At 36.4% G+C, this 22,901-nt stretch overlaps 1 protein-coding gene and 1 long non-coding RNA gene across 9 annotated transcripts; one reads left to right on the top strand and one right to left on the bottom strand.

Annotated features, from left to right (window-relative positions):
• Positions 1–3,405: 3,405 nt before the first annotated feature.
• LOC134527571 (uncharacterized) lies at positions 3,406–16,495 on the top strand. 7 transcript variants are annotated; one of them, XM_063360362.1, is made up of 7 exons: positions 3,406–3,500; positions 5,058–5,302; positions 6,528–6,848; positions 7,777–7,872; positions 8,037–8,248; positions 8,898–9,057; positions 10,742–16,495. In XM_063360362.1, exons 2-7 carry the CDS (start codon positions 5,101–5,103, stop codon positions 10,870–10,872), a joined length of 1,122 nt encoding a protein of 373 aa, XP_063216432.1. In that variant the 5' UTR covers positions 3,406–3,500; positions 5,058–5,100; the 3' UTR covers positions 10,873–16,495. The 7 variants fall into 7 exon arrangements, with proteins under 7 accessions (XP_063216432.1, XP_063216428.1, XP_063216429.1 ...); XM_063360359.1 differs by lacking the exon at positions 3,406–3,500 and adding an exon at positions 3,507–4,759; XM_063360360.1 differs by lacking the exon at positions 3,406–3,500 and adding an exon at positions 3,507–4,759 and having other exon boundaries at positions 8,898–9,088.
• On the bottom strand, positions 16,474–22,792 carry LOC134527572 (uncharacterized). Of its 2 annotated transcripts, none has more exons than XR_010074220.1 (2): positions 22,679–22,792; positions 16,474–16,731 (listed from the first exon to the last, which is right to left on the bottom strand). It is a non-coding gene; the product is annotated as an uncharacterized LOC134527572 (long non-coding RNA). The 2 variants fall into 2 exon arrangements; XR_010074219.1 differs by lacking the exon at positions 22,679–22,792 and adding an exon at positions 20,039–20,209.
• Between the last annotated feature and the right edge of the window lie 109 nt (positions 22,793–22,901).

Here is a 22,901-nt window from a genome sequence, read left to right as displayed (position 1 = left end):
ATATTCTATTAAATGGTACACAACACACCTGGATGGGTCCTCCTACTGCGTCATCTACTGCAATCGATCTCTCTTTCATAACGTCTAATCTGGCTGGCAACTTTAAATGGGAGGTTCTTTCGGACAACTGGGGCAGTGACCACTTCCATATTCTTATCACCATGTCACAGCCCACTACCTCAAGGCACTCAGAAGCACACTGGTATTATACTTTTCTTTCATCACGGGCCGATTGGACTTTGTTTTCTTCGTGGCTGGAATCTCGGACCGCAGCTACGTTCTGCTCTTCCAATGATGACCTCCTTCGCTTATACTCTAGCTTCTATAATAACCTCTTCCAAGCAGCTTGCGCATCTATGCCATTCCGGTTAAAGGGTCCTGTACATAAACAAAGTAAGGCTCCCTGGTGGGATGAACACTGTGCCAGTGCCAATCGGCAGCACTTAAACGCCCTACGAACGTACAAAACACGGTCTACTTTGGATAACTTTATACTTCTTAAGAAATCTCAAGCATTTGCTAAATTAACCTGGAAAAAGCGTAAACAAGCTCACTGGCAATCTTACTGTGAATCTTTTTCACGTTCTACCTCTCTGAAAACGTTATGGCGACAATTCAATACTTTTAGACATAGTCTCACATCCACGGCCTGGGCATCTCTGCCTCCCCATTTACTCCATGACTTCATGTCACTGGTCGCTCCTCCTACAGTTTCCCCTCCGCCTTTCCTAGCTGACGTTCCTCCGGTTCGCCCCGCGTCAAAGGATAAGGTCTGTACCTCGCTCCTACAAGACTTTTCTTTTTCAGAATTCTCTCAATGTGTCCAGACAACACCTGATTCTGCACCCGGACCGGACTTGGTTACTTATAGTATGATCCGTCATCTTCCTGTCAATGCGCAGTCCTTCTTATTGCACATTTTTAACCTCATTCTACGGCTTGGCATTATTCCACCTAGCTGGCACGAATTCTACATCCTTCCGATACTTAAACCAGGCAAGTCTCCTCTTGAGGCCACCTCCTATCGACCTATCGCTCTCCGTTCGTGCTTGGCTAAATTGTTTGAGAAGTTACTCAAAAATAGGTTGGTGTGGTGGTTCGAATATTATAACCTCCTTCGTCCAGAACAATTTGGCTTTCGTTCTGGTATGGGCACTGAAGATGCAATCTGCTCCCTTTACTCGCAAATTCGTTTAGCCTTTCAACGTAAAGAGATATTCTCTGCCATATTTATGGACATATCTGCGGCTTTTGATAATGTTCAACTTCCTATCCTGTATTCGAAACTATACAAATTAGGACTTCCTCGTCAGATTATCAGGATCCTTTCTGCCTTACTCTCTTCTCGTACTTATACACCGCGGATGGTACGGCCTGCACCTTACACCCGACAGGTGTCCCAAGGATTAGTGCAAGGAAGCTCTCTTAGCCCTCTTCTCTTCCTTCTCTATACTCAGGACCTTATGTTTCACATTGGAACTTCGGCTAAATTAACTGCGTACGCCGATGATGTGGTGTTGTGGTATCGTGGTTCTACTATTCTTGACACTAGTACTACTCTTTCAACTGCCCTCACTCAGGCTCAAAGTTGGTTGGGAACGCATGGATTCAGTCTGTCCTTATCGAAAACGAAGATAATACACTTCACACGAAAACGGGTTACGACGCCTGCTCATGCTATTTCATTGGATGGTGTTCCCTTACCTATAGTCACGTGCATCAAATACCTTGGTGTTTTCTTAGATCAACGGATGCTCGGTATCGCTCACATTAATTATGTCATTGATAAATGCTCTCGTCGGTTACACCTCCTTAAGGCTCTAGCTGGGAAAACTTGGGGGGCTGATGTCCGTAGTCTTCGCTCGTTTTACATTTCTACTATCCGACCGAACCTTCTCTACGGTAGCCAGGTATTAATGTACGCGGCCACTTCTCAGTTGCAAAGGTTGGAAACACTTCAGAATACTGCTATGCGAATCATCCTAGGTGCGTTTAAATCCACACCTATCATGTATATGTACATTGAACTAGGCCTTATTCAATTATCCTTATATCGCCGTATGCTATATGCCCGCCATTGGGTTCACCTTCGTATCGTAAGGCTGCCAGGTTTACGACGGGCTATGGACGCCCTATATGACATCCCCACTCCAGTTCTTACAGCTGCTCGATCCATTGATCCTGGACCGTATGGCTATAAATACTGCTACTCGTTTGATGTTCTTACTTATGTCCCCTTGGTTCGTATAGAGGGTCGTAAAGACAAGCCCCCCGCGGTGCTTCGGCAAATATACTTGGACCTTCTAGCTTCCTACCCCTCTGCCTCTCGCATATATACGGACGGCTCTAAACGTCAGGATGGTGTGGGTGCAGCATGGTTTGACTCCTCGCACGGTCGATCTGGACTTTACAGGCTTCCTGAATACACTTCCATCTACTATGCCGAAGCGTATGCAATACTTATGGCCTTACAATATATTCTGTCGCACGTGGTTCCCATTCCCTTGATTGTTTCCGATTCTGCCAGCGTTCTCACGTCCCTCTGCTCATCTCATCAGACCTCCGACTTGCTTCTCTTACATATTAAACACCTCTGCCTTCAAATTGAACCACATTCGGGCCCTGTTACATTCCTTTGGGTTCCCAGCCATGTGGGCTTGGGGGGAAATGAAACTGTAGATAAGATGGCTAATTTAGCCATATCCACCGGTCACCTAGTAAAACCCGCCTCGTACCAGCCTCTGCTCCCTCTCGTGAAGAGATACTTCAAGGAGATTATGTTCCAGGATTGGATTGCTTATGCCCACACGCATTCATCACTCTACCCTTCTCTCCATCCCTCTACGGTTCCAGTTTACAAAACTCTTCCCCCATATGCTTCTCGCCGTCAGGCGGTCATGTCCTTCCGTCTTCGGTCCGAACATCTTCTGACTCCAGAGCACCTCTGTCGACTGGACATGACACCCCATCCGACCTGCCCTTGTGGGGCTCCTGTTGCGGATGTTCAGCATCTTTTATTGGAATGTCCCCGTTTGAGTGCGAGAACACACCTCCTACGTACTTTTCAAGAACTGGAATTGCCGTCCCCACTTTCATACCCTAATATGGTATACACCTCCACCCACGCTGCATATTTGGCAATCATCGCTTACTTTTTGTCCAATGGTATCACTTTTTAACCCTGGGGTTGCTCTTGTAACTTCCTTGGTGACCGGCCCTCCCCAACTCCTTGTTCCATGCTCCACGGCCTACTCCACCCTTGGTAGACGGGCCTCTACCAAGAAGATGTAGTTTATTCTCTAGCCTCCTCTTCTGATTAACATGCTCCCGACACTCTGAACTATGGCCGTGGGCTTCATGCTGTAGGCCACTATCAAAAAAAAAAAAAAAAAAAAAAAAAAAAAAACTCGCACGTTTTCGTTTATAATATTTAACACGTAGAAATTATATATTTTGCTATCAATATATTAGGAATTTCTGTTGTCTTTATACATTATAAGGTAAGATTTAATTATAAAATATATATTTTAATGGGGTACAGCACATAAACCTGATTTCGTAAAATGTTTCAGTTTTTCATTTTAAAACCTCTAAAATCAACGGTATGATTTTGCAGTTGTATTATTGATTTGACATGTTATATAGAATAATGTTTGGTATGGTTTAGTTACGGTTTTTAATAAATTTTTATGAAACCAGGGGAGTTTTACTAGTTAGCCTACCATAACCTGAAGACGTGGCTGAAGTTGAACGAAATCTACCCTATAGATACCGATATATTTTGCATGCCTATCGCAGGGTATGTGTTATTAAATAGCGAGAATTTAAATTATTTTGCTTGAAAATTCTAACCAAGTGTTTAAGACACATTTTTTGCTGGTGGTCACATAAAAACACTCGGCATGCCCTTATTAATTTCAAAATAGAGATTCGTTGTTAATAAATGTGCTCCACTGTACAATTAGATAAACTATCAAAGAAATAACCACAAGAACCAAATATAATACAACAAAGATGTTATGCAAATGTATGCACATAGCAAATATGTTACTTTGTCTATTCTGATGAGAGTACTCAGTTACTTGTTACAGAGTCATGTATAATGTATCATGCAAAAGCTATTGGGTTAGATAATGTTTTCGTAACATGTTACATGAACGGATGTTTTTCTTACATAGCCTATGTGAATATGCACTTAACATTATGTGAAACCATCACAATGATATATCTTATTGAATGACAATAAGTCAGTGTGTAGGTAGCCAACACGAACATATTATTAACGTGATACATAAACGGGTACTTTCGTATTAACGCCACCGCAGCTGCTAAATCAGAAGTTTCCAATAAAAACAAGCATGTTGTGACTGACCTAACCTAACCCTTCGATTTTTTAAATTTCAATTTTTGACTGTTAACGGGGTTTTGATTTAACATTAATCCTTCAATTTTTTTTTAATCCCTATTTTTGACTGTTAACGGGGTTTTGATTTAACATTAAATTTTAAACGTTCCAAACAGACCTATGTTCTGAGGCAAGGGTTAGGTTGGGTTTGGTCAATTACGTACTATATTATGCTTTGCTGTCCTGTTGTTTGCTGATTTATGATGCCATTTTTGAGTACTACCAAAATGCGTACTTGGAATTTGCCAAAAACAGATCAAGATACAATTTTATGTTTTCAGGAGCGAAATATTTTATCAAAAACAGGAAATGTGAACTTAAACAAGAACCAACCTGGCCGCCGTCACATCTACTGTAAGAGTTCGCATTGGGTATGCTTTGTTCGGTTGCTACTTCACAGAAGGTGTCAAGCTTAAATAGTATTTGACCCACAAGTAAATTTTTTTTTTAACAAATTATTTCATTTGTGATGGACTACATTACATGGAAACCAAATCTTTTTTTTTTGTTTGAAACATATGTAGGTACCGTAGGTATCTTAACAAAAACTTTTATCAGAAAAATTACAATAGCAACATTGGATTAAGTAGTTATATGTTAATGTTAGCGGAAAATTGATTTCATGTAACTTACAGTTTTTGTTTTCATGCAGGCTAAATTATCTTGGTGAAATCAGGCAGTTTTATTTATCCTTCATGTATCAAGTAGTGGAGTTTGACACTGATAGTGGAGGAGGGGTTGGAATTATCCACTCTAAATGGCTAACACCAAGAAAGAAAGAGTGTTTTTGGCCACCTTTTAAACATTCTCAAGAGTACAATAAATGTCTCAGTGACGGACAGCGTCCTTGTGAAAAATGGAGAATTTGTGCTTTGAAGAGAAAATTCTACATTACTGGTAATATTTTATATAAATATACTTAAGTTGCTACTTAAAGCTGTCTTCTACTTTGTAATTTTTGCATTTATATCATGTTTATTATTTTTTGTATTATTAATTATGCTGGGCTTTAGACATAGATATATTCTTGTAAATCGCAAGATTTGAACATGAGTTGTTAAATGAGTACAAAATTGTTTTAAGTTTAACTGTTTAAGTTAAAGTAAAGGCTGAGGTGTTAAACATATCACATACCATAGGAATTCTCCACAATTTTTTTTAATAAGTGTGTGACATGCACATCACATAGACATGAATAATTCCCATATTTATTAGCTGTGTAAAAGGGTGGGTATGTGCAGTTTACCTATGTAATATTTTTACACATTCACGAGTGTATATTATACGTACACATACTTCCAGTGGCGTAGCCAGGATTTTAATTAGGAGGTGGTCAACTAGGTACTCATCCTCCAAATTCATTCATCTTCACTTTAAGAGCGAAGGGTCTGGGGGTGCTCCCCCGGAAAAATTTTGATATTTATTTGCTAAATGGTGCTATTTAAGGCCATTTTTTTTAGTTTTGCAGAGGTTTTGAAACTGTTATTGTATAAGCAGGCTCCAGGCGAATAAGTTTTAGGGCAACCTTTTGTGTCTCTGGGGGTGGGGACATGTTACCCGTGCCCCCCTCCCCTCGTGCCTACACCATTGCATACTTCAGTTGTATATTGATGACTTAATCACAATCATGTAGGTATATGTCATTGAAGTGAACTTGAATTCTCCTAAACTGTTAGTAACAGTGAGGGTTATGAAAATCAGAGATAGGCTACTGAATGTAAAAAAAAATTGCACAAAGTTAGTCTTAGCTTGTGTTTAGAAATAATTGTAGAAACCTTTACTGACTTAATTATTCAACATGTAACCAAACTTAACTTTGTAGATAGTGCCCAAAATATTTATATAATTTCAAAATATATAATTATAAACTTAATTATGTTCCTTCCTTGCAGTATTGTATGTAAGCCTTAAACTTTTTTTAGTTAGAACAGTAAATTAGTAGACTTAAAACTGAACTGCATACCTAATAAGTAAAGGTGTATTCGTAATAAAGACGGCAACCAGTGTGTGTATGTATGTATGTATGTGTGTGTAGGCTATATATATTTAAATTATCTTCAGTGAATGTGTTAAAATTATGTGACAAACAAAACTGTTTTACAAATGAGTGTTTTATTTTCAGATGACATATTAAAGGCCAGAGAAAAATTGAAAGATGCAGAATTTGAATCTGACATTGCAACTGAATATGAGAATGAATCCTCACAGAAAAGGAAGAAAAGGCCAAACAGAAGAATTTTATACAGCAGTGACGAAAGTAGTAGTGATGAATATGACACAAATAACCAGCTAGCCCACAAGAAGTATCCATCTCCACCAGATGTGGAAGTGGCTGAAGTGCCAGTGGCTGAGTGTCAAAGGTCTGTGAACACACCGTCCAACTCAGCAGATTCTGTGTTCACTAGAGACTCTCGTCCTTCTCGCAGAAGTGTTATTAATTCAGGTGAGTGTAGGCCTACCTACTGTAGTTAAGATGTTAGGAAGAATCTGAGCATTTTGTCTCAATAGAGGAGAATAAAAAAATTGTTTTTAATGTACTGTGCTAAAAAAAATTACGGATAATGGCAGGGGTTGATGGTGTGCCTAAACAAGTAAGGGCAGAAAATAGTTTATTGAGAGCAAAATATGTAATCATGTTGATTGCAATGTTTATTATCATGCACAAAGCATTGCTCAATACATTGGAAATCTGCACCATAGATATAATCAATATCCCAAATATATAAATCACTCAATTTTTTTATTTCTGCGTACCAAATACTGGAACAGTGCAAAGCACCAGTTCCTTTGCCTTATTTTGCAATAGTTATGTTCAGTCCATTTTTTATTTTGGATATTCATAATATGTTAAGTATGTTCTTCTCTAACACCACCTTTGAAGGTATGAAGCCAGAATATGGTACTTTGGGATTAACGCCACCGGAGCCGTTGCTTACAGTAGATGCGGCGGCGGCCATGTTGGTTATTGTTTACGTTCACATTTCTGGTTTTATGGTAAAATATTTCGCTCCTGCAAATATAAAATTGTATCTTGTTCTGTTTTTGGCAAATCCCAAATACACATTTTCGTAGCATTCAAAAATTTCACCATAAATCAGCAAATTAGTGGCTGACCAAACCCAACCAAACCGTTTGTATCGGAACACAGATCTGTTTGAAATGTTTAAAAATTTAATGTTAAATCAAAAGCCCGTTAACAGTCAAAAATTGAAATTAAAAAAAATCTAAGGGTTATGTTAGGTTAGGTTAGTCACAACATTTTTGTTTACATTGGAAACTTCTGGTTTAGCAGCTCCAGTGGCGTTAATTCCAAAGAACCTAGAATATTTTAAGAAATTATAGAATATTAATGGTTTGTTATGTTCCCCCAGAATCATCTTCCTCAATTCTTTGTTCTGTGGAAAATGGAAATACTGTTAATACTCAAGATGTTACTGTGTCAGAAGATTCCACCAGAGAGCAAGTTGGTTAGTATTAAAACCCATAAAATAATTTATTATTTATCTAAACATGATAAGTACCTACTGTCACTTTAATGAGTTATTGGTAAACCTATTTTTTTTTTTAATTTTTGCTACCTATTCTGAAGCAGTTTCATGCTTTATGTAATCAATGTTTCAAATAATTACAGGTTTACAAGTGATCGCTAGACATTTGGCCAAAATTGAGAAGCGTTTGGATGTTATTCAGCAATCTGTATCAGAATTATTAAAGCAGACTTTACCAGACACTGTACAGAACATAAATATTTTACCAGAAGATTTGACTCTTCCATGCGAGACTGAAGAACAACTCAACAAAGTGGAAGAATGGATATCAATCCCAGAAAATAAGATATGTATGGTAAGCTAATCCAATTTTTTTAGTTTGTAGTGATAACCATAATGACTTGCCTATGCTGTAATATAAATATATGTTACGACAAGTGACGTGATGGTGGCCGAAATTACTGTCTTATACCAAAGTTTCGAAAAGTGGATATTATTTTTCTAGGAAGCAGAGTGTATAATATAGTCTTCTTACTTGTAGCAATAGGTTGAGCGTAACTATAGGTTGCTGATTAGTACCCAGCAATTGACAGAGAATTTGACCACTTGAGCTGTAGGGTGGAGTCACAGCATTTTGGGATTGGATTTTATTTGTGATGAATAGTTTTGCGAAGCTTAAACAAAAATTAATATCAGATTCTTCCTGTAGTCATAAAATTAAGTCTTGTAAACAGTATATAAGTTAAATAATCCACATTCATTCTAAAATAACTATTGCTGTTGCTTTGCACTGATTTCACCTTGTCTTACTGTACCTTTGTGTTGCTGTAACTTTCTGGCACAAAGATCACAAGGATAGACAAATTAATTGAGAATAAGACTTCAGCTTTCAGTATATGTACTGCAAATAAAATGTATTGTGGTAGTATTTGTAAGTGTGCTGTTTCATATTGAGTCTAGAATGGCATCTAAAACATATTGTATGTACTGTTTTCCATACATAGGAAACCACACTTGCTACAGTTGGAGGGAGAAAAGCTGATCATGTTGTGCGCCATATACTAGAGAGACTATTCACAAATAGATTGGCATTGAAATACAATTGGACAGGAAAAAATCAGAAGATAGCATTAAAAAATCTGCAGCTGATGAAGATTATACCTGGTGAGTCAAAACGCATAGAATACTATTTTAGGTACTTTCGTATTAACGTCACCGCAGCTGCTAAATCAGAAGTTTCCAATGAAAACAAGCATGTTGTGACTGACCTAACCTAACCCTTCAATTTTTTATTTTCAATTTTTGACTGTTAACTGGGTTTTGATTTAACATTAAATTTTAAACGTTCCAAACAGACCTATGTTCCGAGACAAAGGGTTACGTTGGGTTTGGTCAGTCACTATATTGCTGATTTATAATGCCATTTTTGAATGCTATGAAAATGTGTATTTGGGATTTGCCAAAAACAGAACAAGATACAATTTTATATTTTTTAGGAGCCAAATATTTGACCAAAAAGGTAATGTGAACGTAAATAAAAACCAACATGGCCGCCACCACATCTACTGTAAGAGTTTGCAGTGCTTTAAAAAACGTTAATATTGAAGTGGGTTTTGCCAAAAACAGAACAAAATACAATTTTATAATTTCTGGAGTTAAATATTTAACCAAAAAACCAGAAATATGAACGTAAATAAGAACCAACGTGGCCGCCACCGCATCTACTGTAAACGTTTGCAGTAAATGAATGTAAACAAAACCTATCATGGCAGCCACAGAATCTTAATCAAGGGCTGTGGTGGCGTTAATACGAAAGTACCCTATCTTACTATGTTTAATTCTACAGAATTATCAGTTTATACTGTAACAAAGGTATATGTTTGGCATTTTAAGTAATGATTTTACTGTAGAACTGTCTTAGAGTGGTTACCTTTTGTTTGTTTAAAAAAAAATTCTATTACCATTTCATACATCCAAATTCAACTGAGTGATTCTATTAGTATTGCTTTCAAGTTTTAATACAAAATAACTGTAACAAATTAACAGCTGTATTATCATGAAATGTGTGTGTTAATGAATTATTTTCGTAGAATTCATTTTAGTGAAAACAAGTACGAGTAAGAGTGATAATACAAAACATACACACACATGTGTGTGTATGTGTATATATATTAAGTACATTATAAGTATAGAACATAAAATCACTACATATTCTATCATTTGATTACCAAAACAGAAAATCGAGACAAAGTGTAGCAGGTGAAATACAAAAAGTAAATAATGTAGAGTTGTATATTATGACTCAAAATTTATTTATTAATTTCTTATTGTATGAAATGTAATGAGAAAATATTTTCATTCTGAAATTGGGATCGTTAACATGTGAATGAGAATATTAGCATTGATTTTAGCATGCAAGTTTTCAAAGCCGATGAGGGCGAACAAGCAGGTCAGTAGAGCAGCACCAGGATATAAGGGTGAGGGAAATGTGTAGATTCAGAGAAAACCCACATGCCAACGGCGGCATCATCCAGCATTATTCCCACAATGCAAAAGTTCTGGTTAACCCTGCCAGTAATTGTAATATATATATATATAATGCATGTTCTGTGTTGCCAGTAAATATTTTTAACATTTCTATTATACACTAACTTATTTCAAAATTATGTGCATTATTTGAGATTAAAATTATTTGTGTTTCCGTACTGTAGTTGTTGACAAAATTAATTGTTAGTTTTATTTCATTACTTGTACTGATTGAGCATTAAACCTATCATAGTGCAGAATTGTATTTGTAATGTTAGAATAAAAAAGTTTGTTAAATTCTTAATATTTATTTTCATTTTAGCTGCTGTTAGAAGAAATAAATCCACTAGCAACATCTGTGATGATGATGTGAATACCATTTTACGGAACTGGTTCCGTTTCGCAAAGGACAGGGATGGAGGTAGAGACAGCAGAAGACAGTCGGCTAAATAGAAAAAGACATCAGAAAAATGTCTACTGTGGAAGTTCAAAGAGAACTAATTTGCGAAAAGTGGCAGTTCGTTCAAAAGAAATTTGTCAAGAATTATGTAATGAAATTCAGCACAATTATGTAAATGTTACTGTAAACACACACACTAACAATCATGGTGCTGATTCAAACAATGCAGGTATTTCTACAAATAATAATGATTACATATGCAGCAGTATTAGTAGTATAAGTAGAACTGATGATGATTCTTCAGTTGAAGAAATTGAAAATTCTGAACTTAGTGCTAACATTGTTCCTGTTGAACAAAAATTAGTTGATTGGATGTACAGTTATAACATACCACATAATGCAGCAACAGCTTTGTTGCACATTTTAAAACCACATATGTCAGGTCTGCCCCTTGATTCACGCTCTTTGCTTCACACTCCAAGGTACTCAGTAGTGGATACACATACCTCAGGCCTTTTCAAATACTTTGGTGTAGAAAAAAATCTAGTGAAAAGAGCCCTAACTGGATTAAAACCTTGTCACTATCCATTGCTAAGAAACATTTACAGGGACTATAGTTCAGAAAATATGGTGACAATTTCTGTTAATGTTGATGGACTACCATTATTTTCCAGTTCAAATAAATCATTCTGGGTTTTGTTGGGTATACTTGACCAGGCTGTTGACAGGTGTCCTTTTGTAGTTGCAGTATATTATGGTGCATCAAAGCCTTCAGATGCTACAGAATTTCTTCAGCCATTTGTAAATGAATGTGTGTTCCTTGAAAGAAATGGAATAAATATAACGAACAAGCACTATAAGTTTTGTGTCAGTTGTGTAATTGCTGATGCACCAGCAAGGTCATTTGTGAAATCTGTAGTTGGCCATAATTCACTAAATGGATGTGAGAAGTGTGTTCAAAAAGGGAAATACTATGGTAGAACAACATGGCCGTACAAAATTGATTGTTCACTGAGGTCTGATGAGTCATTTAAATACATGGAATACCCATACCATCAGAAATCAATATCAGTGTTATCTAGTTTGCAATTAGGACTTGTGTCTCAGGTTCCATTGGACTATTTACATTTAATTTGCTTGGGGGTAATGAAACGATTGATACGCATATGGTGTGATACTGGCCTTAGGAAAGGGAAGTTAAGTTCAAAAAGCATTGATACTCTTTCTAACAGAATGCAGATATTGAGAAAGCATACTCCTAAAGAATTTTCTCGCAAACCAAGACCCGTGAAATTGTTTAAATTTTGGAAAGGTACTGAATTCAGATCTTTTTTATTGTATTTTGGACCAGTTGTTTTAGTTAAAGTTTTGCCCAGGAGTTTATTTGAGCATTTCATGTTACTTCATACGGCTGTTTATGTTTTGGCAAGTGACATCGGTGAACAAAACTCATGGAGAAAGTATGCAAATGATTTGATGCATGTTTTTGTCAAAGAAATACCTGCATTGTATGGAAAGGAAGTACTTGTTTACAATTTTCATGATTTGTTACACCTAGCAGATGATGTAGCCAATTTTGGTAAACTTGATCACTTCTCTGCTTTCCCCTTTGAAAACTTCATGAAAAAAATTAAAAACATGGTTCGTGCACCAAACAATCCATTGCAACAAGTAGTGAAGCGATTAGGTGAAGATGCGTCGTGTTGTTTAAAAACAACAAAACAGTCATCTGTTGTCAAAAATGTTGATGGTTCAATAAGGTATGTTGTGTTTGGAGATCGTAATAAATATGTAATAGGCACAAATTATTCAGATAGTTGTTTCATGACTGTGAACGGTGAAGTAATTGTAGTAAATGGAATTAAAAAGGCACTCTCTCCAGGAATTTACAGTCTTGAATGTAGTCGCTTTGAGAGTAAAACTGATTATAATAAGTATCCTTTAAAAAGCAGTACTTTAAAAATTTACTTAGTGGATAATCTTGTAAAATACAGGAAGTTATACACTACACAGTTATATCGTAAGTGTGTTCTTTTACCGGATTTCAATGATAATGCGTGTTTTTTGTGTATACCATATTGTAATATGGATGTATTTTATTGAAGTTGTCCTGTAAGCAAATATAAATGTACTTCATTGACATCCTGGAAGCATTTGTTTTATCACAAACCCCACAGTTCAATCATGTGTTATTTACTGGCTTGGAAGTTAAAATAAATGTATGTTTTTGTTTTTTCTTACTTGATGTTTTGTATAGTTTATATTACTTCAGCTCCAGTGTTTTTAAAAAATTCTTTATTGCAGTTCCAGGGTCAAAATTACTCTGTGATTACAATTATTATTTTATTTTTTTATACCTATGCAGGAAAGTAGGTAATAATAATGTTCCTTACACACTATTACAGCTGAATCTTGTGCAGCAATAATTTAACCATGCATCTTTTTTTTGTTAGCTTGTAAGTTATGTATTGTAATTAAAGTATTTTTTTCAAAAATGTTTGTTGTTATTTGCATACACATAAACTGCTTGTTTAACGAAATTTATTATAAACTATTATTGTGTTGCTTAGGTTATAAAATGTAAATCATGGTAACTGACATTTGAAAGTAATTTAATTCCAAATTAATCATATCAATCAATTGGTAATAGGATAAGACTGCTATATTTGAGGTTGTGTATATGTTGAGGCTGCCTTAAGTTTTTGAAGCGACAGGCTAATTTCACTTTATACGACAGTGATAGTTTTCTTAACATTTTGAAATTGTGTATATAATATTATAGGCTCTTTTAATTTACTATGCAGTACAGTATTTTAACAAGCATTATCTATTGAATTTTACTTCATTTAAAAATGTTTGGGTGCAGGGAAAGTTAAAGCCTTTTCAATAGGGGTTAGCTCTGAAATAGTTGACTTTGTGATAGAATAACTATTATATTGGCTCAGAACATTCAGCCTTTATCTCTCTATTCTTGTTAAGAGCTGGACTACCAGCATTATTCCTGTTTTGTCCCCCTATTAATTTTCTAGAATATATATTGCATGAGCATTCAATATGCAGTTCTAACAATTGAGTGCAATTTTATTACAGCACTTCAAGTGTCTAGTGATGCTTTTATTTCTGTACCTAGTGTGTGTGTTGCATAAAGTAATTCATTATGCAAACGAAAAAAATGGTTTTGCCATTCACATGTAGTTTACTGTAAACCTTTTCATATAAACTGAATTGCTGCCTATTAGAACTTCAATTTGAAGGGAATACAATGTGACACGTTTGCCCTGTAGTTGGGAAAGTGGGAATATTTGGATGGGTCATTTGCAAAAAGACATTGGTAAATCGTAGGCATTGCAGATACATTTGGTTGGGCCACACATAGAAAATTGTTGGCATTGCAAATATATTTGGTAGGGCCATCAGAATAAAATTGTTGGCCAGGTGGTGTTAATGCTTGCTAGAAAACCGTTGGCCCTTCATTTGGGATGAGCCAGTTGGACAACAGTAGGCAAGTGTGCCAATTATACCGTTGTCCAACGGTGGACATTTTCAATATGCCAACATTGGCCCAACTGTATGTGCTACTAGGGAGAGCACCCCCTGCACCCATTAATGTTCGGCGCTGGCCGTCTCCAGCGAGCATCGACCCGCGTCCCGCGAGACTGCCGCGGTAACCATTAATGTCGCGTAGCGTTATATTTTTTCTGTATTAATCGTGTAACGGCTAGACGTCGCCAAGTGTTGGTGAGAGTGTTTTGTAGCGGGACTAGATTAAAGGTAATTCTCACCAACTCGTGTATGCTAATTTTCCGGAGTCTCCCGTCCTTCACACAGCCGAGCGGCCTTCACAGTCAAGAGAGAACCATTCAGGGTAGATTCAAGCCGTGTACCTGGCGGGGCACGCGGGGGCAGAGTACCCACGACCCAACATCAACGGCCTAGCAGTCCGCTAGCCTGGCGCCCCTCCGGACAACAAGAGCACCGCGACGCCCGTAGCGCCCGTCAGGTACCCCCCGGGCCTTTCACATAGGTCGGGTGACGGCATGTTAAAAGTCTCTTCTCTACAGATTTGCTTTGTTCTATGTTACTAATTATTATTAATGTAGGGCATCCTCCATCCATTGCATACCTTTAGTGAACATAATAACATATTATATTTTATTATATTTTTATTCTCCTCGCTGGTTCTGTATGTTCAACTACAGCTGATTCAGTTGTGTCTTTATATTTTTAATTATTTATTTGTTTATTTATTTCCATTGTTTTCCATGGCAAACAATACAAAACTTCAATGCCGTTAATCCAAAAATTGGAAGTAAATCATATTTTGAAGGTTTGCTATCTAACAAATCATTAGGTATTTAAAAATTTATTGTAATTTTTAAATTCAAGAAAAGTTTTCTGATGTATGTTCTGAGAAAAAGAAACATTTATGGAAGCTTACTGTAACACCAAAAATGAAGTATGATGTTACTGATATCATTTGTGTTTGATATAATTAATTATTAGTGTTAAAAGTGCATTTGCAGTGCTAATTTCTGATCCCGTTCACATACAGGCATAAGTGTGATAACTAAAATGAAGTATGACGATTTAAGAGTTAAATGTTATGTTTAATCTCTTTCCTTAACTGTTTGATGAATATTTTAAGTGCAAATGTGCAGTTTGTAGTTCTTATGTTAGATCTAATTCATATTATACAGGCTAACGTGCATTGTTTTATGAAGAATAGTGTTGTAACAAACTGTCAGATTAAATTGTTTTGTTCCAAAATAGAGCAATGCTCTTTGGAACATTGCAGAAAATAAAATTTTAAGAATTACAAAGTCTAGCACAAATATTAATGTAAATCAGCTCCAAGACTTAAGTTGTAAATGTGAAATTAGGCCTATGTGATTACAATCTTATGGCATTAAAGGTCTAGTAAGCCTACCTACATTTGTATTTTAAATAATCCAAGTTCATAAACATTTAAAGAAATTGCTGCAAATATTTCAGTTCAATGAACTGATTCAAATAAAAAATTATAGGTTGAAAGATAATCTAGTAATGAAGCCAATAGTATTATTAATTAAAATCTTGTCTGTAATCTCAGAAGTCAGAGAAGTTGAACCTTCATGCAAAACCCAGAGCTGGTAGGCAATAATTTTTTTAATTTATTAATCATTTTCAGATTTTTTTTTATCAAAGATTGATTAATTTACATTGATTGATACCAAACATATACAAGAACTTCAGAATACAGATTTTCCTTCATATTGAAATATTGTTATTTAAAAAAAATTATTTTCTTTTATTGATAATACACTTATTGGAATTGGCTCTAGAATATTATAGTGAATACGTAATCTGTACTTGTCTATGATTTGTTTGTTTTTTATGTAAGTGTATATAGTAGTGTTTTTTTTTTTAATGGTTGTTGGCTAGTGTTATGTATGTATGTGCACTATATGCAAATGGTAGTTCTGATAGTATATGTTCATAATAATAATAACTAATATACTGATATCAGACTAGCTCAAAATTGGTCTGTATTGTACATATATGAATACTTTATAAGATATGTATTGAAATATTATTTGAGTTAAGGAAAATTGTTACTGTAGAGTGTAGATGTTTGATTGATTATTGAAAAAAAAATTCCTTCTGACAACCATTAATAATTTTTACTGCTTTTTATTAATCTTCATAAAAATTCACAAGTCACCATGGTTACCATCTTCCAGCCACAAAACAAATATTATCAGTGATTTTAAAATACATCAATAAATATTATCAGTGATTTTAAAATACATCAATAAATATTATCAGTGATTTTAAAATACATCAAATAAACTCTCTCGCTGCATTCACGAAATCATTGCTTATTTACATTGGCCAGCCAAAGAGTAGATAAAAAAAAGCTGTTCTCCACAAGCCTGAAACAAAAAAGAAATCAAAGTTAAATGATTTATATTGTACTAAAGAGAAATGAAACTGATAAATAAATGTATCAAAGAAAAAAGTTATGCATACCAGAATGATAAATTAATTTCAAAACCATTTCAGTTAGAAATTTGATACATTAAATATTTTGGTAAATTCTCATTTATGTACTACAATTAACATTTTTCTTTGTCCTTTCAAATAGATATTTTTTCCAAATACTTTTTGACAAAAACTCATTTATGTGAAAAAAAATTATATGAAAAACATAATTCTATTGCTCTTGTGCCCATTATTGCAGAAAAACTAGGTATTTAACAATCCAAGTAACTACACAATTTTAGAAGTTTGTTTCTCAGGGCCTCAAGTGATGTAATTGCTTGTTATTAGCTTAAGCAAATCTAGGCTTTGACTAAAGCAAAATGTTTACAAGTTGAATTAATTTCACGTAATGCATGTCACATAAGCAGTTAATTTTTTTTTTTTTTTTTAAGTATCTAACCAAAGTCTTCGGGGAGAGTATTAGTAGGTAGGTTACCAAAATTTGTAAGATTCTATATATATCCTATATGTTCATATTTTAGTTGTATCAACAAAATGCCTACACAAGAATAGATGTAAGCATGTTATTTTGCAGCAGTCGATGGCATTACTTCATAGTACAGTTGTGAAATCACTACAAAATGTGTCGGATGTATATTGCAATGATTTACAATTATTATCGGTAATCGCATAACTGCAGAGTTCAGAGGGTGTTAGAAAATTAAAATATACCACACATTGTTCTTTTTTTGTTTCTAATAATATTAGTTTATATTCCTACAAAGATGGATTCAGAAATTTCCTAGAGTAACAACTTTTCCACACAAACCAAATTTGATAAATAGTAATTCTTAGTACTATGTACTTCGCCAAATAAATTATTTTTAAAGTCTAGGTAAACTTACCTAAAGAATAATTGCTTACACCATTTTACAGTAGTTATGAAGAAGTTACCTTTCCCTAACCATTTTCATGATTTAACAGCACTTATGTAACTAACCTAACCAAGTATTGCAACTGTGAACTACAGTATAACCCTGTAATTGTTTTCAAGTGAGCATGCGGAAAAAAACATAAGCAGTCGATGGAAATTTAGCCATTCCAGTGTTTTAACGTTTTACCAATGGATTCATTAAGAAAATATAATGTTAAAAACCATTGATCAGTACCCTTGATGCTTGAATTTGCTTAACCAATCCAACAATTATACAACTTCGTTGTGCATCAATAAAGTAAATCAATCATCAATACAGTAAACGTCTTTGATTATACTGCGCTAATTCCCAAATATATTTTTAAAAAATTGAAATAAATTGTTTAACAGTAGTTTAATGTTAAAGTATAAACAATACAAAATTTGTAAAATCATGTGAATGGTTGGTTAGCTAAATTTAAAAAAAGTAATTTTCTTTTGTTGCTGCTTATCCATAAATTAAATTATAAAATTTTGAAAATACCGTTTCAGACACTAAAAACCTTCCTCTATTAAAACTGTAAACAGCTTTTCTTAATTCCTACTGGTTTTCAAGAAATCACATTTTGCAGGTCACGCTAGATAGCTTATGCAGTGAAGCAGCTGTTACCATTTTCCCCTCTAATTGCATAGCAGATCCTGTGGTTTTCCATATATATAAGAATGTATATATTTTTTATTTGAATATTATAACCTAATGAAACGTAAATAATAGTTTTAAAAAAAAGTTACGAGTCTCTAATGTGTATCCAAACCAAAACGCCAACCCTTGACAGGGATTTTTTATAGCAGTATGGAGGCGAAAAGCGCAGATTAGTTACCTGCAATAGCACGTAACCTGACGTATAAAAGGAATCATTTATTACAAAATGAAAATTTATTTTATATGTCAGGTTATGTGTTGTCTCACGTAAAAAATCAGAATTTTGCACCTATAAACTGCTAAAAAATATCGCTCTCAAGGACTGATGCTTTGGGTTTGGAATGCACAATAAGGAGTCACATAACTTTTTTAATGTGTTAATTTACGTTACTGCATTGCAATATCCAAATAAAAAATAGACAATTTGTGTATGAAAAACAACAAGATCTGCAACTCAATTAAAGAACAACATGGTGACAGGCCCTTTACTGCACAGGTAATGTAATGTAACCTATAAACAGTGATTTCTCAAAAACCAGTCTGAATTTAGAAAAAACTTTTTTCAGAGTAAATACAGGTACATATTGGCTAAAGATATTTAAGCTTCAAAAACGGGTTATTAGAATTATTTATAATCTTAGTAAGACAGATTCTTGTAGGCCTATTTTCCTGAATAACAAACTCTTAACATTTCCAGCCATTTATATATATTCGGTTGTCATTTATGTAATTCAAAATATTAAGTATGTAAAGAATAATGAAATACATAATCACTTTACCAGATCCATTTATAAGAATCATATTCCTTTTCATTCAACAAAAAAATACGAATTGAACCCTTTTTACATGGGCCTTAAACTAATAAATGTTCTACCGATATCTCTGTTAAATACAGCATCCCAATCACATACCATATTTAAACGACATCTCAAAGATTACCTACTACGAATAGCTCCATACTCTGTTAATGAATTCCTCAGTGCATCTACATAAATTGCTGCATTGTTTTTTTTTTGTTTTTATCATTTTTTATTGTATCATATATTATTGTGTTATAATGTATTTTTTTTAATATTGTTTTGTTAGTGTATTTTGATGTTGTATTTTATTTATAATGTTGCTGACAAAACCTGTACATATGTACTGTCAAATATAGGACGCTAATAAATGAAATTAAATGAAATGAAAAGTTTAAAAAAAAAGTGTCCAAAGTTTATTTTGCATACAAAAAGCAGCAACGTGAGATAATAACCTAAAAAATCACTGTAAAATGTATATTGGTTGGTTAGATTAGGTTAGTAACATCCAACCGTTCAATTGATTTTACAGAATTTTTAATTGGTGCTATCCCAAGCTAACCAAATGTAAATTCCACTGTACTTAGAATCACTGTACATATAATGTTACTAACCTAACAAATTTCACTGTATTTTTAATCCAGCTAACCCAAGGGCAGTATCTCAATATTACAGATTTGGAATAAATAATCCTAACCTATCCACATGTTAAACATGATTAACTACTTGCAGTATCAAACAACCCTCATAGAGAAAAATAATTTTAAACATGTCAGGAAGTAAAAAACACTTTAGGAATTTATAATTTTTCCTGCAATACCCCAAATTATATTAAGTGCACTCACCTCAATGTAATTCAGCTCTGGTAACAATTATTTTAAAATATTTTTACTTAAATGCGGTTAACTGCTACACACCACCAGAAAACATTTCTTATGATTTTATACGTTGTGCGCTCATGAACATAAGATGAAATCTCCACACGCTACCTAAAATTTAAAAAGATAAGCCTATAGTGTACAAAAATCAATGTTAACTTGTAAACGGACAAAACTGGCAAACAGAGGACTGGAGCAGGTGGTGACTGAAAGCACCAGAAAAGGTGCCAGGAGAGGAGAGCAGGATGACGGGAACCTGTTGGATGTGGTACTTGTGAGACCAATGGAGGCGGTCAGGGGAAGTGTGGTAATGGAGGGCATCAGTGATCACAGGATCCCAGTAGTGGAGTTAGACGTGGGCTGGAGGGAGAAAAGGGTAAGGAGGGGAAACGTGGTAAACTGTTGGGGTAAGGCTGATAGAGTGGGGGCAGAGGCATTCCTGAAGGGGGAATACAGTAGATGGGTAGATATAGAGGACCTCGAAGGTAGATGGGCTGCCTTAAGAAATATTCTGCTGCAGATGGCTACACGTTTTGTACCTCAGAGGAGGGTAGGCCAAGGAGGTGACCCTCCCTACTATGGAAGGGAGTTGAAAGTGTTGAAAAGGAAATGTAGGAGGCTGCATGCGAGGGCAAGGAAGCTTGGGGGAGAGGAGATAGAGGCGGAAATGAAGGCGCTTGGGAAGGAACTAGGGAGGAAATCGCGGGAAGCAAGGGATGCTTACATGGAACAGCTGATGGGGGAAGGGGGGACGGTAAATGGGGCGGAGCTCTACAGATACATAAGAAGAGTGAAGGGTGAGGAGGGAATAGGGGTTCTCAGAGGAGGAGGGGGGCAGGAATATACAGAGGACAGGGAAAAGGCAGACTTACTGCAGGAGCAATATCTGGCAGTATTTACAAAGGGGGAGGCATGGGAGGGTAAAGAGGACGACAGTTTAATGGGCAGGAAGGCCTTTGAGCTGCGACTGACAGATGTAATTAAGGTGATCAGGAGGTTGAAAGGGAGAAAGGCAGCTGGGCCAGATGGTATAGGGAATAGTCATTTGAAGTTGGGTGATAGGGAGATTGGGAAGTACCTGTTGGAGGTTTTCAAGCAGTCTCTGGAGGAGGGGAAACTACCAATGGAATGGAAGGAGGCAGTGGTAGTTCCCATCTACAAGGGGGGAAATGATAAGGCGGAGCCAGGAAGTTACAGGCCGGTCAGTTTGACGTCCTGTGTAGGAAAAGTGATGGAGAGGTTGGTAGGAAGGTACGTAAAGGGGGAAATGGAAGATCTGGGGTGGGTGGATAACAGGCAGCATGGATTCAGGATGGGGTTCTCATGCGAGACCCAGATGGCTGGGCTGTTGGAAGACCTGGTGGAAGCGGTGGACGGGGGGAAGCAGATAGATGCAATCTTTATAGATTTTGAAAAGGCGTTTGATAAGGTCCCCCATAGGAGGTTAATGGAAAAGGTTGAGTTGCTGGTGAGGGATGGAAGGGTGGTAAACTGGGTGGGTGATTTCCTGAGGAATAGAAGACAAAGAGTGAGAGTGGGTGAGGAAAGCTCCGAGGAGGGGGAAGTGACGTCGGGGGTGCCACAGGGGAGTGTGCTGGGGCCTCTGTTGTTCACAATTATGATAAACGATCTGGGGGAGGGCATGAAAGCCAGATGGAGGCTATTTGCAGATGACTGTGTAGTGTATGAGGTTGTGGGGGAAGGGGGATGTTTAACAGAGGACTTGATAAGGTTGGAGCAATGGACGGAGAAAAATGGAATGTCCTTGAATGTTGGTAAGACAAAAGTTGTCAGATTTACAAAGAGGAGGAAAGTCACACGAAATGTATATTACTGGAAGGGGCAGGAGATAAGAGAGGCAGCAGGATATAAGTACCTGGGGGTGACACTGAAAAATGACCTAGGATGGGCGGAGCACATAGAGGGGGTGGTCAGGAGGGGAAGGCAGGCGCTGGGGTTGCTTGGTAGGACCCTGCAGGGAGCTGGGAGGAGGACAAAGGAGAAGGCATACTCCACATTGGTCAGGCCAATGTTGGAGTATGCGGCGGCGGTCTGGGACCCCTACCTGGTGACTGAGGTGAAGGAGCTGGAAGGGGTGCAGCGCAGAGCGGCTAGGTGGGTGATGGGAATGTGGAGAAGGAGGGAGGGGCAGGATGGGAAACTGCATAGCCCAACGGAAATGATTAAGGAGTTGGGGTGGGAAACGTTACAGAGGAGAAGAAGAGTGGAAAGGTTGGTCAGGATGTTCAAGGTGCTGAAGGGGGAAGGGGGATGGGGGCAATTGGGAAGCAGAGTACATAGAGGGGAGTACAGAGGACGAAGAGACCACAGATGTAAGCTCCAGAGGGTGTGGAGGCGGACAGAGAGAGGGCGGAACACCTTCCTGGTGAGGACGGGGAGGGAGTGGAATGGGCTGGGGGAGGAAATGGTGGAGGTCAGGGATGGGAGGGAGCTGAGGAGAAAGCTGATGGAGGGGGGGGGGAGAGGGGAGTGAGTGGGAGTTCTTGCCACCGGGTGAAAGCCCAATTGCAGGTTAATAATAATAATATAATAATAATATAAAACTAATCTCCTAACAAATCAAACAGAAATAGCTCAATAACTTACCTGAAAATCTCATAATTAGTAACAAGGAAATATTTGTGTACATGTGTTTTACTCTTAAAAAAATATAAAATAACATTAGTCAACAATTTTTTGATCAATATTGCAATGTTTGTTTTGAACGTACAGATAAAAAATAAATAAAAATAAAACCGAACATGTACGAACCAGCCCGAAGGGCATGTCCATAGACAATTAAGAGTGAATGGGGGTGAAACTTAGGCTG

Source organism: Bacillus rossius, chromosome 1 (genome assembly GCF_032445375.1).
Source record: "Bacillus rossius redtenbacheri isolate Brsri chromosome 1, Brsri_v3, whole genome shotgun sequence".
Taxonomy (NCBI): domain Eukaryota; kingdom Metazoa; phylum Arthropoda; class Insecta; order Phasmatodea; family Bacillidae; genus Bacillus; species Bacillus rossius.
This window is presented reverse-complemented; position numbering and strand designations above follow the sequence as displayed.

Excerpts from the sequence above, each read along its gene's own strand:
- LOC134527571 (XM_063360358.1), top strand. The coding sequence starts at position 10,835 with ATGGAGGTAGAGACAGCAGAAGACAGTCGGCTAAATAGAAAAAGACAT.